This window comes from Lepus europaeus, chromosome 1 (genome assembly GCF_033115175.1).
Source record: "Lepus europaeus isolate LE1 chromosome 1, mLepTim1.pri, whole genome shotgun sequence".
Classification (NCBI taxonomy): domain Eukaryota; kingdom Metazoa; phylum Chordata; class Mammalia; order Lagomorpha; family Leporidae; genus Lepus; species Lepus europaeus.
The window spans coordinates 15981544-15995882 of record NC_084827.1 but is presented as its reverse complement, the minus strand read 5'-3'; the positions used below and the strand labels follow the sequence as shown (position 1 = coordinate 15995882).

The 14339-nt window shown below is 43.8% G+C and overlaps 1 protein-coding gene across 1 annotated transcript in view; it reads right to left on the bottom strand.

Moving 5' to 3' along the window:
- The window catches only part of CHCHD3 (coiled-coil-helix-coiled-coil-helix domain containing 3), a 282290-nt gene that overhangs the window by 218175 nt on the left and 49776 nt on the right, over positions 1–14339 (bottom strand). Inside the window, exon 3 of the mRNA XM_062198182.1 lies at positions 4173–4254. Within this exon, the coding sequence (XP_062054166.1) occupies positions 4173–4254 (82 nt within the window). The remainder of the gene's footprint in view (positions 1–4172; positions 4255–14339) is intronic.

The following is a 14339-nucleotide window of genomic DNA, read 5'->3' as shown; positions in this document are numbered from 1 at the left end:
CAACCACATAGACTTTCCGTCATGGCCACTCACTCGGGCAGATGCTTTGCTATGCAAAACCAAGACTACAAACCAGGCCTGCCCATTTCAGCCAGCAGACCAATGCACCAACAATTTGGGAACGTGCTTTTTTGTTTACTAAGCAAATCGCTCAAGATTCCCATAAAGCAAATCTATCATAACATGAATTGAGAGCTCTCGAATAAATGTCTTTTTAAAAAATGAGAATACAACGTACACAGTCACAGTGCTTACAGTTAGCTGTACTGTCACTGTGGCCCCAGTAAAAAAAGTCTCCTACGAGGCAACCCAGAAGGGTGCCATGCGTGTGTCAGATTTACGTGAGCTGCAAATTACAGGAGCTGAGGCAAACTTCCATGAGGTATCTTCAGTTTATTGGCTTCTGAATGAGAGCGCTCGATGTGTGCGGCCCTACCAGTCGGAGACGCTGAAAACGAGATGATTTTTCACAAGGGGAAAGGCAATAGAAGGTAATCAGGAAGTCGCTCCAATCCAACAGGTTTTAGTGTGGAGTGTATATGGACTGCGTCTCGTCCATTCTAGGACGGACACTTGCTCCGAGTTTTTGCACACCAGGAAGCATCTTATGATTGTGTCTGTCGCAGCTGTCAAAGCTTGCAGAACTGGTGGTAGCAGCTTGGAAAGACCCCAGGAACAACAGTGGAGCAATCATTTAAGGAATGCTGTGTTGCCAAGGTTCCGATGGCACGGACGGCGTCATTGTGTGGGCTAACAAGCACATCCAGACTGAGTTCAGAAGGGATTAGGAAGAGTTAAACCCAACAGGAACAGTGACGAAGCCTCCACCCTAAGTTTCTTGCTATGGGCACAACTGACCATCTGAGCCAGTCAGTTCTCCTCCTGGGGGTGGGGGCAGCCATCCTGTTAATTACAGAATGCTACACAGCCTCCCTGGCCTCTATCAGTCAGATGCTGGGACCACCTGACAAGCTGGGACAGCCGAAACACCTCCAACCCTTGTCAAGTGCCCCAGGGGGCCAGAACCTCCCTTAGTTGACAACAACCATCTCCATCCATGTCCTTTGCTTACTCTTTCCTTTTATGAATGCACAAGGGACATATGGCTTTGAAAATCCAAAATTAGTCTTAATGAGCTGTCTCAAGAAGCAAACTCTAGGAGATAATCTATTGTGTTATAATTTGCAGTCAGTTTTTTTCCTAATGGGACATCAGCTACACTCAAATTGTGAGAAAACCAACAGCGCCTTCAATTCAGTGGAGTTCAGCCACCTGCCACCCATTCCCGGGGTGCTGGAAGCGTCCTCAGGGCCTCCTGTTGGGGAATGATCTCCCCACTAGTCACGGCCACTTCTTCCCCAGCCAGCAGTCCTCTGGTCTTTCCTTTAGAGCCTCTAGAGACATCTGAGATGCTTCTAGAAATCCCCTTGCTTCCAGAGTTCACTAAAGCTGCAGTCTTTCAACCAAAGAAACCTAACTGAACAGGGTCCCTGTGCAGGCTGCCCTGTGAGAAAACACTGCAGAACACCTCCCTGCCACCAGGCGCCCCAGCCTGTGACAAATGCGACTGCTTCTCCTCACCGCTCACGCACAGGAGGCGTTGAGGAGGGCCACGGAAGAAAACAAGAGTCGCTAAAACTCTGTGTTGCAGCATAGGATTCACCGTACTCCCCTCTGCTTCTGAGCGAGCCTGAGATTTTCCACAGTAAAAGGCTTACGATGATAATAAATATTCTATAAGGGGGGCAAAAAAAAAAAAAAATACACACACCAGTGAAGTTAGTTCCAAAGGCCTTTTCAAACAAGTGTGTCCAAAACTCACACATGTTTATCTGTGCCTACGGCCAGATTCTAAATGCTTGAGAACGGGCACACAGTGCTGTGTGCATTTGGGGTAAAAAGAGAAAATGTGTGAAGCAGGGTGCGTCCAAGTTACAGCACAATGGCGCGAGGAACCCGCTCTCTCCAACTGCTGCCAAGCCTTTATCCAAATGCAGGCAACAGACACAAGAGCGTGTCAATCCTGTCACTCCAAAAACTCGCTTCTAAACAGACGGCACGTAGAATGTCCTGAATGCCATTCTAAAGATTTTTCTCGGGGAGGGGAAAAAAAAGGAAGGAAGGAAAGAAAAACACAGCTATTGATTCTTCCAGGAGCTACGAGACTTTTTAACCAAGATCTGACAGCTGCGGGCTTTCGCGAAGGAGGCCTTAAGCAAAACATTTTTTTTTTTTTTTCAAAGGAAAAAAAAGTAATAATATAAAGGCTGGACCACCCTCTGCTCTCCTTAAAGGTGACACGAAATAAATTCTTTATCAATAGTCATTTGTCCAGGGTACAGCGAGGCTGCCAACCCCATTCCACATGAGATATGAAACCGGATCTCCCCGGCACCTTTTATTCATCTCATCCGCCTCTTCCCTTTCATGGACCAGGGCAGAGCAAATGGGAGTTGAATAATGAAGAAGAGGGAAAAGAACACCACAGTGAGTCCTTAACTAAAGACTGCGCCATGTGGGGCGAATAGAAGATTAAAAAAAAAAAAAAAAAAAGCTATGAAATATAAGCAAAATAAATGAGGGTTTAACCTAAACCTCCTCATTAAAATAAAATACAATAAAAAATAATAAAATTCCAAAGGCAAGAAATTCTACCATAACACCTTGATTTTTTTTCCTTCTTAATGAAAGGGATCTGAAATTTTTTTTAATATTTAAACTCCACTATCTAATTATATACTCCATCTACTTAACTCAATTAAATGATTATAAAGTGCTACATGAGAAACTACTGAAATATACACAGACCCTTTGGGCAGCACTAATTGCATCCTGACTTGTAGAACCCTAAGCCATAACCCTTCTCTATTGCCAGAGAAAATGGTGCTCTTAATCAAAAACTCATTCTCTCCCATGTATTCTGTACAACTTAGGAGTTAGCTTAAGTAGTTTGTCAGAAGGGAAGAAAAATTAGAAAACGTTTCGCCAATCCCTCATTTCGGAGATGATATAGGTCAGGCCCAAAGAGATTCGAGTAAAGGCTGAAGGCCCAGTGGCCGCTGAGGACTACAGGCCAATGCAACCCTGCTTGATGCGTAGCTCTCTCCAGCAGAACAGCGAGGCACTGTGAAACAAAACAAATACCTAGGAAGCATCCACGGGGAGGTGGGCACTTCTTAGGTGCTCACGGTAGAAACGCGCTCACGTGACTGCACAAGCCTAACACTGTGCAAGGCATGCAAATTTCACAAATAGCACAGATGGAAGCACTGGACTATCTTGGATTCAAATGCATTCACATATTTTTATGAATAAGTACATACTTTAAGTCTTTAAAAAGTAGTGTGTTGTTTTTTTTTTTTTTTTTTTTTTAGAAGAAAAGCGTGTTGTTTTGTACGTTGCTTTATTTCAATTTCTGGCTCTTCAACATCTTTTTGAATCAGCACCTAAGGAGCCACTTGACTATCTAGTGTTCCACTGTAGGCGTGTTCCATAATTCATGTACCAGGTCCGTGAGAATGGTCATTTCGATTGCTTTCCATCTCGTACTATTACAAAAAACACTCCAATAGCATTCTAGTTGTTATCAGTAGCACTATTAATAAGGGGGACAATAAAATGGATGCATGTACAAGGGGAAAAAAGCAATAAAATGTTTATAAGGACGGGATTACAGTGCATTATTTTCATTCTCACATATTTCTGTAACATCCTAGGTTTTTTTGAGCAAGTATAAAATTAATTAGTGCTACTGTTAATTCAGATACCATGGTACATATGATATTCATCATAACCTATAGTGGCGTTTACTTTAATGCCCACAGCAGACAATGTAATTTTTCTATCATAAACACAATTTTGTGGATGGATTGAGAAATTCCTGAAGAGTCCTCAAGAACCATTTCTCACAAAGGAAACAGGGCTCACTATTCATGCAAGTAAGTACCGCACAAGAGATACAATGGTGATTTACCGGCACATTTGGGAACAGACTAACAAGGGGCTCTCACAAGCACAATCCAAAACCAAAAATGGCCAAGGGTGCGTGTTCAGCTCATTCTAACATTGAGCCAAACAACAATAATGAGACTTATGGTCATCACTCTTCTCTAAAAACATTGGACAAACAGAACAAGCCCGCCAACAGACCTCCTGAAGACCGTGACACTCACCGTTTCTGAGTTCCAGACTCCTTCTTGGCTTGTTCCAATGCCAGCTCCTCAGCGACTCTCCTTTTCAATTCTTCATCAGAAACTGCAATCAATAAACAGCAATGGGAGATAAAAATAAGTGACTTGCTCAAAACAAAGGCAAGAAAATACTCAGGCAAACAAAGCTGAGATCAGATCCAAACAAAGTTCTGCCAGGTGGTCAGCATCTCCTTGGAACTTCCTACACGCTGTGGAAAAGACCAATTAGTGCGCTTCAGGAGTAATTGAATCAAGGGTGCCCTGGTGACCTAAAAATGTCCACACCTGCCAAAATTTCTAATAAACTCGAGGAGCTGCTTACTGCCCAGTGGGGACTGAGCCATTAAGTACAGATTCTCCAAAATGATGTCCTAACCTTAAAGTCTGAAAATTACGTGCAAGGGATAATGAAGGGACTTTAGAGAGGAAAATGACACGAAATCTTCTCATTTCAGTAACTACACATTTAACAAAATCACTTACTACACAGAAGTCACTGGTATTTACATTCATTCTGAAGAACTTGAAGACATGCTTTGGGGAACACAGGTCATTCAAATTCAGGCGCCAACAACTGGAGAGAGACACAGAACAGGGCTGAGCACACAACCACGCCTTGGTAAATGCCTGACGGCTCAATTCAAGACATGGTTTCTCCAATCAGAAGACTGTGATGAAGTGCTTTGTAAAGATTCCTACGGATACGATGATGAGCAGAAAGGACAGGTTTTACACACTTCCTTCAGAGCCTTCCATAAGACATAAGCAGAGACTAGGTCTTCGCCCTTTAAAACCTACTACCCAGGAGCCAGCGCTGTGGTGCACTGGGTTAAGCCTCAAGCCGCCATCTGCAATGCTGGCATCCAATATGGGTGCCAGTCCGAGTCCTGGCTGCTCTGCTTCAGATCCAGCTCCCTGCTGTGGCCTGGGAAAGCAGCAAATGGTGACCCATGTCCTTAGGATTCTGCACCCATGTGGAAAACCCAGAGGAAGCTCCTGGTTCCAGGCTTCAGCTTGGCCCAGCCCTGGCTGTTTGGGCCACTTGGGAAGTAAATCAATGAATGGAAGATCTCTCTCTAACTCTGATTTGCAAATAAATAAATAAATCTTCTAAAAAAAAAAAAATCAAGCAGTTGGCATAGGCAATTAGAATCCAGTTGTTTCAACTCACCGAAGGAAGGAAGAAAGGAAGGAAGGAAGGAAGGGAGGGAGGGAGGGAGGGAGGGAGGGAGGGAGGGAGGAAAGGAGGGAGGGAGGAAGGGAAGGAAGCTACCCAAAACGATAACCAAGAAAGCACTGCTTGGGGGATCTGAGAATACACACAGAACCTATGTATCTCTTGGAATGGCTGAGCCCCTGAGAAGAGAACACTGTCAGCACTGTCTCTGCTCTTAGGACACATTATTTGATTACCCCAATATTATGTATGCCTCAGGACAAACACCTAAATTGAATTATAATTGCATATGCAAAAACCTTTTTAAACTATTTAGCTGACGAATAATAACAAAGATACAGGAGGATTTGCTGTCTCTTGGTTGTAGACTGCCAGAGGGCAACATGGGCACCACACGCCACCAGTACGAAGCTGAACAGCAACCCCACAATAAAGGAGAGAGAATCCACGTATCTTACCTTACAAGGGACTGTGTCCCAAGTAGTCTAGAGAGGATTCTCCCAGCTCAACAAAAAGACAATCCAATTAAAAATGGGGAAGGGACATAAATACACATTTGTCCAAAGAAAATATAGAGATGGCCAACAAGCACAGGAAAAGCTGCTCAACAGCATTCGTCAAGAGGAAGTACAAGTCAAATCCACCACGATGCATCACTTCAACCCCACTAGACAAACAACAGCAAGTGTTGCTGAAGAGGTGGAGCAACTGGAACTCCCACGAATCGCTGGTGAGGCTGTCCAGTGGGGAACCCATCATGGACAATGGTGTCTGGCAGCTCCTTGAAAGGCTAAATTGAATTACCAGTAATTCTAGAATTAGGTACTTATCTATTCAAGAAAATGGCAAACATATGTCTGCATGAAGACTTATACACATGGGGGGTGGGGGGACGGCGGGGTCGGCACTGTGGCCCCAGCCTGCACCACCGGCATTCCATATGGGCGCCGGTTGAAGTCCCGGCTGTTTCTCTTCTGATCCAGCTCTCTGCTATGGCCTGAGAAAGCAGCAGAAGATGGCCCAAGTCCTTGGGCCCCGGCACCCATGTGGGAGACCTGGAAGAAGCTCCTGGCTCCTGGCTTCAGATCAGCTCAGCTCTAGCTGTTGCAGTCATTTGGGGAGTGAACCAGCGGAATGGAAGACCTCTCTCTCTCTCTCTCTCTCTCTCTCTCTCTCTGCCTCTCCTTCTCTCTCTGTGTAACTCTGATTTTCAAATAAATAAAATAATTCTTTAAAAAAAAGACTTATACATGGATGATTTGCAACAGCACTGTTCACAATACCCCCACAAGTGGAGACAACCTAACTGCCCATTAACTGATGAATGGATAAACAAAATGTGGTATATCTATTCAGTGTAGTGTTAGCCACAAACAGGAATGAAGTACCGGTGCATGCTAGGCCTGAGTGAGCCTTGTAAACATTATACGAAGTGAAAGAAGTCGGAAAGGAAAGCATTATCTTCTTCCATTAGTAGGAAATGTCTAGGATAGGCAAATCCACAGACACAAAAAGTGAGTTAGTGGTTGCGAGGAGTGGCAGAAAGGAGAAACCAGGAATGATAGCAAAGAGGTACAGAATTAACTTTTTAAAAAATTTTATTTATTTATTTGAGAGTCAGAGTTACAGAGAGGCAGAGAGAAACAGAGAAGTCTTACATCTGTTAGTTCACTCTCCAAACGGCCGCAACAGTCGGTGCTTGGCCGATCTGAAGCTAGGAGCCAGGAGTTTCTTCTAGGTCTCCAACACAGGTTCAGGGGCCCAAGGACTTGGGTCATCTGCTACTGCTTTCTCTGCAAGCTGGATTGGAAGTGGAGCAGCCAGGACAAGAACCGGTGCCCATGTGGGATGCTGGCACTGCAGGCAGCAGCTTTACCCACTGCGCCACAGCACTGGCCCCAGAATTACTTGTAAGATGTTGAAAACATTCTGCAGTTAGTGTGATGGCTACACAACTTACAAATAAACTAAAAACCTCTGAATGGTCTGCTGATGCAATCAACCGGGACAGAGGGCTCCAGGCAGCGAGGGTTCCAGCTCCGAATGGTGATGAGCTGGCTGGCTGGGAAAAAAGCCACGCAGGTGAGACTGTGGGAGACAGCAGTGTGGGGAGAACCTTGGGGGCTTGCCAGTTCCAAGCCCCACACCCTTTTGCCCACCACTGCCAGCCCTACCACCTGCTGCGGGGTGAGAGGAGAAACAGGTGCAGTGAAGGGACCAAAGCCCAGCTGTCTTTCTTATCCCCAGGCTACTTCCAGAAAAGGAGGAAAAAAAATCTTAAAAAAAAAAAAAACTCCCAACTTCTGGGTTTCAAGTCCAAGGTCACAACTGAAAAAGTAATTACCTCAGCTACACTGGAGAATTTAAAATAACAAAAGATACAACGTGAGCTAGCATAAAGAGTTTAGAATCTGCAATAGCAAATCAAAGCACTGGCAGGAAAATGCATCAGTGCGGTAACAGGTTTTGAGAAAGTCTTGGTTTCATGTTATTTGTTTTTAAATCAATAGAATACAGAAAGCAACAGTGTATTTCTCCTGATAGGTCTGATCCAAAGTGCGTCAGGGGAAAAGATGCACCATTTGGAGACCACTATTTAAAATGGCCTTTCTGAAAACACTTTTTTCCAGCTCTCAGGACCTGAACATTTTCTCAAATAAAACTGTTATTAAACTAAAAGGTCAGTGTTTCAGGATGGGCTACTTGAGGAGAAGTACTGGAAAGGCCAACACTGCCCATTAGTGCAGGGAGTTTCCAGGCAGATCCTCTGGAACTGGCAAAGTCTGCGAAATGAGAAAGAGAGTATTGTGCTATGGACATCTGCAAAACTCCTTCGAGTTCAGCAAGTGTGGTTCCACGGCCTTGACTTACACACACACACACTTTTCCCTATTTGTTTCATATACTTGCACATCATTAAATCTTCCTAGACACCATTTTAATTTCTTTCTCAACAATCATCTTAATGAACACAAACACTGGAATTTTGTCAATTAATTATAGATGATACAACAATGACTATAAAATGGGGGGGGGGGGGAGGCAAGCATTGCAATTGCATGGTTACGCCAAGTGCGGGCCTAAATCCCTTATTTGAAACCATTTTACTGACAGAGTTTGTGGACGCAAAAGGTTTCCATAGCCCAGTCTGCTCATTCAAAGAGCCTCTGGTGGTCACTGATGTCATACATAAGAATATTAAGTGTTAAATTAACAACAGGAGTCACAGTGCACTAACTCCCCATGCAGAACCTCTGTCCTCAATGAGTTGTATTGAGAGTTAACTGTAAAACCAGCTCTCAGTTTTGTGTGTGTATGTGTGTGTATGTATGCAAATTGCTGAAATCTTTATTTAGTACAGAGTTGGTCTTCTGTGTACAAAACTAATTGAAAATGGGACTGAAAAGGGGAGGGGGAGGAGAAGGGGTGGGAGTACGGGTGGCAGGGTAAGTATGGTGGGAAGAACAACTATATTCCTAAAGTTGTACTTATTAAATTTGTATTCCTTGAAAAATAAATTTTTAAAAAACTGACTTCTGACAACAAAAACATTTAAAAAAAGAAACCATTATTGAAAATAATAAATACTTGTATGGTTAAAAGCAGCTCATGATTCCTAATGAATTTTTGTTTGCTTTTTATTAAACAATATTTTACACAAATGTTTCAACTAGAATCTTTTTTACTGAAGTCTATGAATTATTTCTAGTTTTACTGTACTTTTCTTTACTTGAAAGGCAAGGAGAGAAAGAGAGACAGAGACCAATAGAGATCTCCCATCCATACTCCCTTAATGTTCAGAAAGAGTTGGGACTGATCCAGGTAGAAACTGGGAGCCAGGAACTCAACCCAGGTCTCCCACATGGTTGGCAGGGAACCAACTACTTAAGCCATCACCTGCTGCCTCCCAGGGTCTGCATTAGCAGGAGGCTGGAATCAGAAGCAAGGCCAGAAATCAAATGCAGACACATCTGATTTGGGGTGCAGGCACATCATGCAGTGGGTTAACTACTATGCAAGAAACCAGCCTGTCTAGGAATCTTTTAATCCTCCTAATGACCCAAATTTCTAAGCTATAGCATCAATACACTCCAGGATTCCTAACCAGATACTTGATTCTGGGTATTCTTAGGAACTGTGAATACCATGGTCTCATTGCTCAAAGTGTAGCATAAATTCAAGACACTTCATTTGTCTTCTACGTTATAAGACTCATGACCAAATGTCTAGATTTTCAGAAACTGATGAGGGAGAGGGGCGAGGAAAGACACTGTAAAACATTTAAGATAGGTCCTTGAATGGTGGACAGAATGACTCCCAAAGATGGGAGGACTTTATGAACTTAGCATCTATGAACAAAAGGTTAAAATCCCAGCCATGATTTGAGACTTGCAGAAACTCCCTGGAACTGAAGAGACCAATTTCCTTAGTAACTTCCCCACCCATGATTCCCTAGCCTTCATTTCTTTCTCATAATCCTTACCCTATAAAACCTTCACAATTATACTATTTCTTAAACAATCTCTGCAAGATGTTTAATAAAACTCCTGGCTTACCACTTGTTAAAAAAAAAAAAAAAGCCACTTCCTTAGGAAGTTCCCCTTTGCTGTACTCTTTTGGTTTTATAATTTACTGATACATGGCAGGCCCAATTTTGTGATGCCCATTATTTTCACGTGCTACTTTAAAAACATGGAAGAAAAACTATAAAGATCTGCTATAAAAAGAAAACTAATGTATGGGATTGTATAACACAAGCAGATTATAGATCAAAATGCAAACCTCCCAGGACCGAGACAGTGAGGCCAAGGCTTACAGCTTGAGGTAGAACCAAATTAAATCTTCAGCACCATAAACACCCATTAATCTTTCAATTCCAATAAACTCATTAATACAGAAACAGTATTTGTTGTTTAAATTATGACAACGGATGCATCTACACAATCGATGGACGACAGCACACAGCGTCTGAGAACTAAGGACTCACAGCATAGGTTGTAGGACAAATCCTCTCCTGCTCCTTATCTTCTAAAAGGTACAGTGTTTGATTGGGAGATGAGTTGAAAGGCGACCAGGATACATCTTAGGGGTTGGAAATCACCTGTAACCATTTGCCGTTATCCATTTGTGACTGCACCTACTAGGCAGACAAATAAACCTGACTTAAACACACAGAAACTAACTACGCTCAGCTGACAGTCACCTTCACTACTTCCTATGGATAATGTATCTCAAGATGGCCCTTAGGAAAAAAAATAATAATAAATGCTATCTGTCTCCATACCTGGCAGGGTAACTGTGGCTACTTGCACATTAAAGTTAATGAAGATAGTAGAATGAAAATTCTTAACAGCATATTCGTAATCATAAATATTGTATCAGAAGGCACAACGTTACAAAGAGTTTGGCAACCTAAACATTAACAGCATCAAGTTAATGGTTTATTTTGTAGCATTATTGCCCCATCAGGATTTATATGCCTTCGTAAATTTCTAATTTGAATGGCATAATATGCAAATAATGTCCATTTTATTGTTTGCTTCACAATAAGCACTCACAGAAGCCAGCTTCACGTTCATTCTACGTGAAAACAAACATCAATACTGGACTGCAGAAGCTGTATAGCAACAGACAAGCTCATAATTCATATTCTACAATTTCCACATTTTTAAGTAGACAATTCGTAAAACCAGTATTGAAATTCAGATACTTCTACTATTTCATGTCTTAATATCCTGAATAATAGTTGCAAGATCTCGCAAAGCCTCTAGGAAAATAAGATCCATAATTTAAATTAAAAAACAATAATTACTTCTGGATATTGCTTTTTGATGCATAGCTTAATTTTTTTGTTTCAAAAATGGATATATTTTGCTCACTGGGGACAAAGCCATAAATTAAGCGACATTAACTCTCCAACCCCAAATGAAAGTACACAAACCACCAAACCTCTCTCCACTGGATCCAAACACGATGAGCATAGCCAAGCCTGGGTGCAGACGCTGCTTCAGCAAGAGTCACAAAGCCCAGCGAACACCATGCAGGAAACGAAGGGGGTTCTGGTCTACCACTGGCTTTGCCGCAGCTGGTCTCTGTGATTCTGCTCAAAGGCTGCCTCTCAACTGTAACCTGAGGACCCAAACCAGCAAATCTTCAACCTCCCTTCCCCTTACCCAACGGTGTGAACCGGGAAACTGATGCACTTAACTCAGGCTTCAGCCTCCACCTCCTGGTCCAGGAGCACCTCCAGAAGGTGTGTGCCTGGTCACTGGCAACTTAAACTTCCAGCTGTTTGCCTGGAAGCGACACTCTACTCAGATGGAGCAACTGTCTCTCAGGTCCTTCCTCCGCCCCAGGAAATGACCAAAAGCAGCCTCCGGCTGTAGGACCAAGCTCAAGAGAAGGGGTGGGGTTGGTGGAGCAGCCACAGCATGCAAGCTGGGTTTGGCTTCGGGAGGCAAACATCACCCATCATTCAAGGAGAGGGTGTCAAGAGTTTGACTTGCAGAGTCAAATGTCGGGTCTCTAGATAAAATAAGTCCCCAACTTTGGGGGGGTCACTTGGGGAAGTCTGGGAAGGGGGAAAATCAAATCTAAGTATAAAGGCTGTGAATGTTGCCCAAAAAACCCTTCAGACAAATTCCGGCTCCCCAAGTCACCACACCTGCAGCACCAACACTACCGGGTTTCTGCTCCTGGGCTTCCTTCACACATCTGGAGGCGCCATGACCCACAGAATGTTGTTTGTGCGGGCAGGAAGGATGGACACACATTACAAGCACGCTGTATTGTTCATAAAGTACAGGTTTCAAGGTTTAAGCTCAATTTTCTGCCCTCTGATCAAGCATATTCCATGTGTGTGTGTTGATTGTTTTATTTTTTCGAAACCAATTGACTTTTAGAGGAAATCAATCAGTTCACTAAGTGGAACAACCATGTGGACCTGGTCCTACGCTAGGCTTTATGTGAGAGATGAAGACATATAGAACAGTCCCTACCATTAAGGAGATAACAACATTGTACTATTTTAAGGAACCTTACCAAAGTCAGCTGTAGTGAAGGTGGTGATAATATAGCACATAAAAGGCAATCTCAGGGCCAGCACTATAGCTCAGCAGGTTAAAGCCCCGGCTTGAAGTGCCAGCATCCATATGGGTGCCAGTTCAAGTCCCAGCTGCTTCACTTCCTATCCAGCTCTCCGCTAATGGCCTGATAAAGCAGTGGAAGATGGCCCAAGTGCTTGGGCCCCTGCCTTCACATGGGCAACCCAGAAGAAGCTCCTGGCTTCTGATCAGCTCAACTCCAGCCACTGTAGCCATTTGTGTAGTGAACCAGCAGATGGAAGATCTCTCTCTCTCTCTGTGTACCTCTCTCTGTAACTCTGTCGAATAAATAAAATAAATCTTAAAAAAAAAAAAAACTCTATAGAAGTGAAACTGACACTTTCAGAGCAATGACTTTGAACAAGCCTTTGTCTCGACTATTGAGGAACATTTTTTTCATACTATTTGTTGAACTCTTTACTTAACATGGGGTTAATCATATGTGTATAAAGTTAATTGAAAATAGATCTTAGTAAAAAATAAGAATAGGAATAGGAGAGAGAAGAGGAAGAGGGGTGGGAGGGCAGGTATGGTGGGGAGAATTACCATGTTCCTAAAGTTGTAATTAATGAACTTTATGGAGTTTATATTCCTTAAATAAAAGGTGTCACGGCGGGGAGGTGGGGGGTAAGATTTCAGCAGGGTCCTGAGTTAGACACATGGGAAGGAAACGAAATAAAACTTGCCTGTAGGAAGTAAAAAACAGAAGGAGAAATGATAATACAGTGTGGGGAGCCTTGGAAACCAGGCAGGAGTTTGGATAAGAAATGTTACAAAGCAGGGCATTATGGAAAGTTGCAAAAACTGGGACCAACGCGATGTAAATAGGGTGTTAGAGGGGATTTCACCTGCAAAAGGTTTACAGGTACATGGAGGCGGGGGACACATAAACAGTGAGTGGATCAAAGGGTGGCCCAGCCCCCCTTTCAAAGCACCAGCAACTCTTGGGAACTCACTGGAGATACAAATTCTTCAGGCCTGACCAGACAAACCAAATCAAACCCTCTGGGGATGGGGCCCAACACTGGGTGTTTATCAGGCCCTCCCGTGACCCAGGCAAGGTAACAAGTCCCAGCGCGATGTGCACTGGCCTCTGAGGGGCCACTGGCAAATGGGGTTGAGGAACTGAACTGGCAGTGGCTCTGAAGACGGAGCCAAAGACACCAGATCTTCCACTGGGAAAAACTGATCACCTGAGACGACACTGAAGGCGGAAGAAGCCAAAGGCGAATTTCCGTGCTAGAAGACCTAGTAAAGGGAGAGCGGCTGTCTGCAGAGACAGAATGAGTTCCAACCCAGACACACTCAGATGAAGGTAACGGCCGAGCCACCACAGGGAACTGCAGGCAAGCAGGCATCTGAACCTGAAACTTGGATTTGATGCGAAGCATCAAAATGGAAATGCTGATTTGAGAATGACTATCACAGATCTCAGTCCAGTGAATTCTCCTAGGGGGGAATAAAGTGTCAAGAGAAAGAAAGGAAAAGCCTAAAGAATAGGCCTTAGGGGCCAGCGCTGTGGCCAACTGTGTAAGGCTGTCAACTGTGGTGCTGCCATCCCATATGGGCATCAGTTCCAGACCCGGCTCTTCCAGTCCAGCTCCCTACAGATGCGCTTGGGAGAGCGGAGGATGACCAAAGTACTTGGGTCCCTGTACCCATGTGGGAGAGACCTGGAGGGGGCTCCTGGCTTCTGACAGATTGGCCCAGCTCTGGCCACAGTGGCCATCTGCAGAATGAGACAGTGGGTGTTAGATCTCTCTCTCTCTCTCCCTCCCTCCCTCCCTCCCCCTCCCCCTCCCCCTCCCCCTCCCTCTCCCTCTCTGTAACTCTGCCTTACAAATAAATAAATCTTTATATTAACAAAAC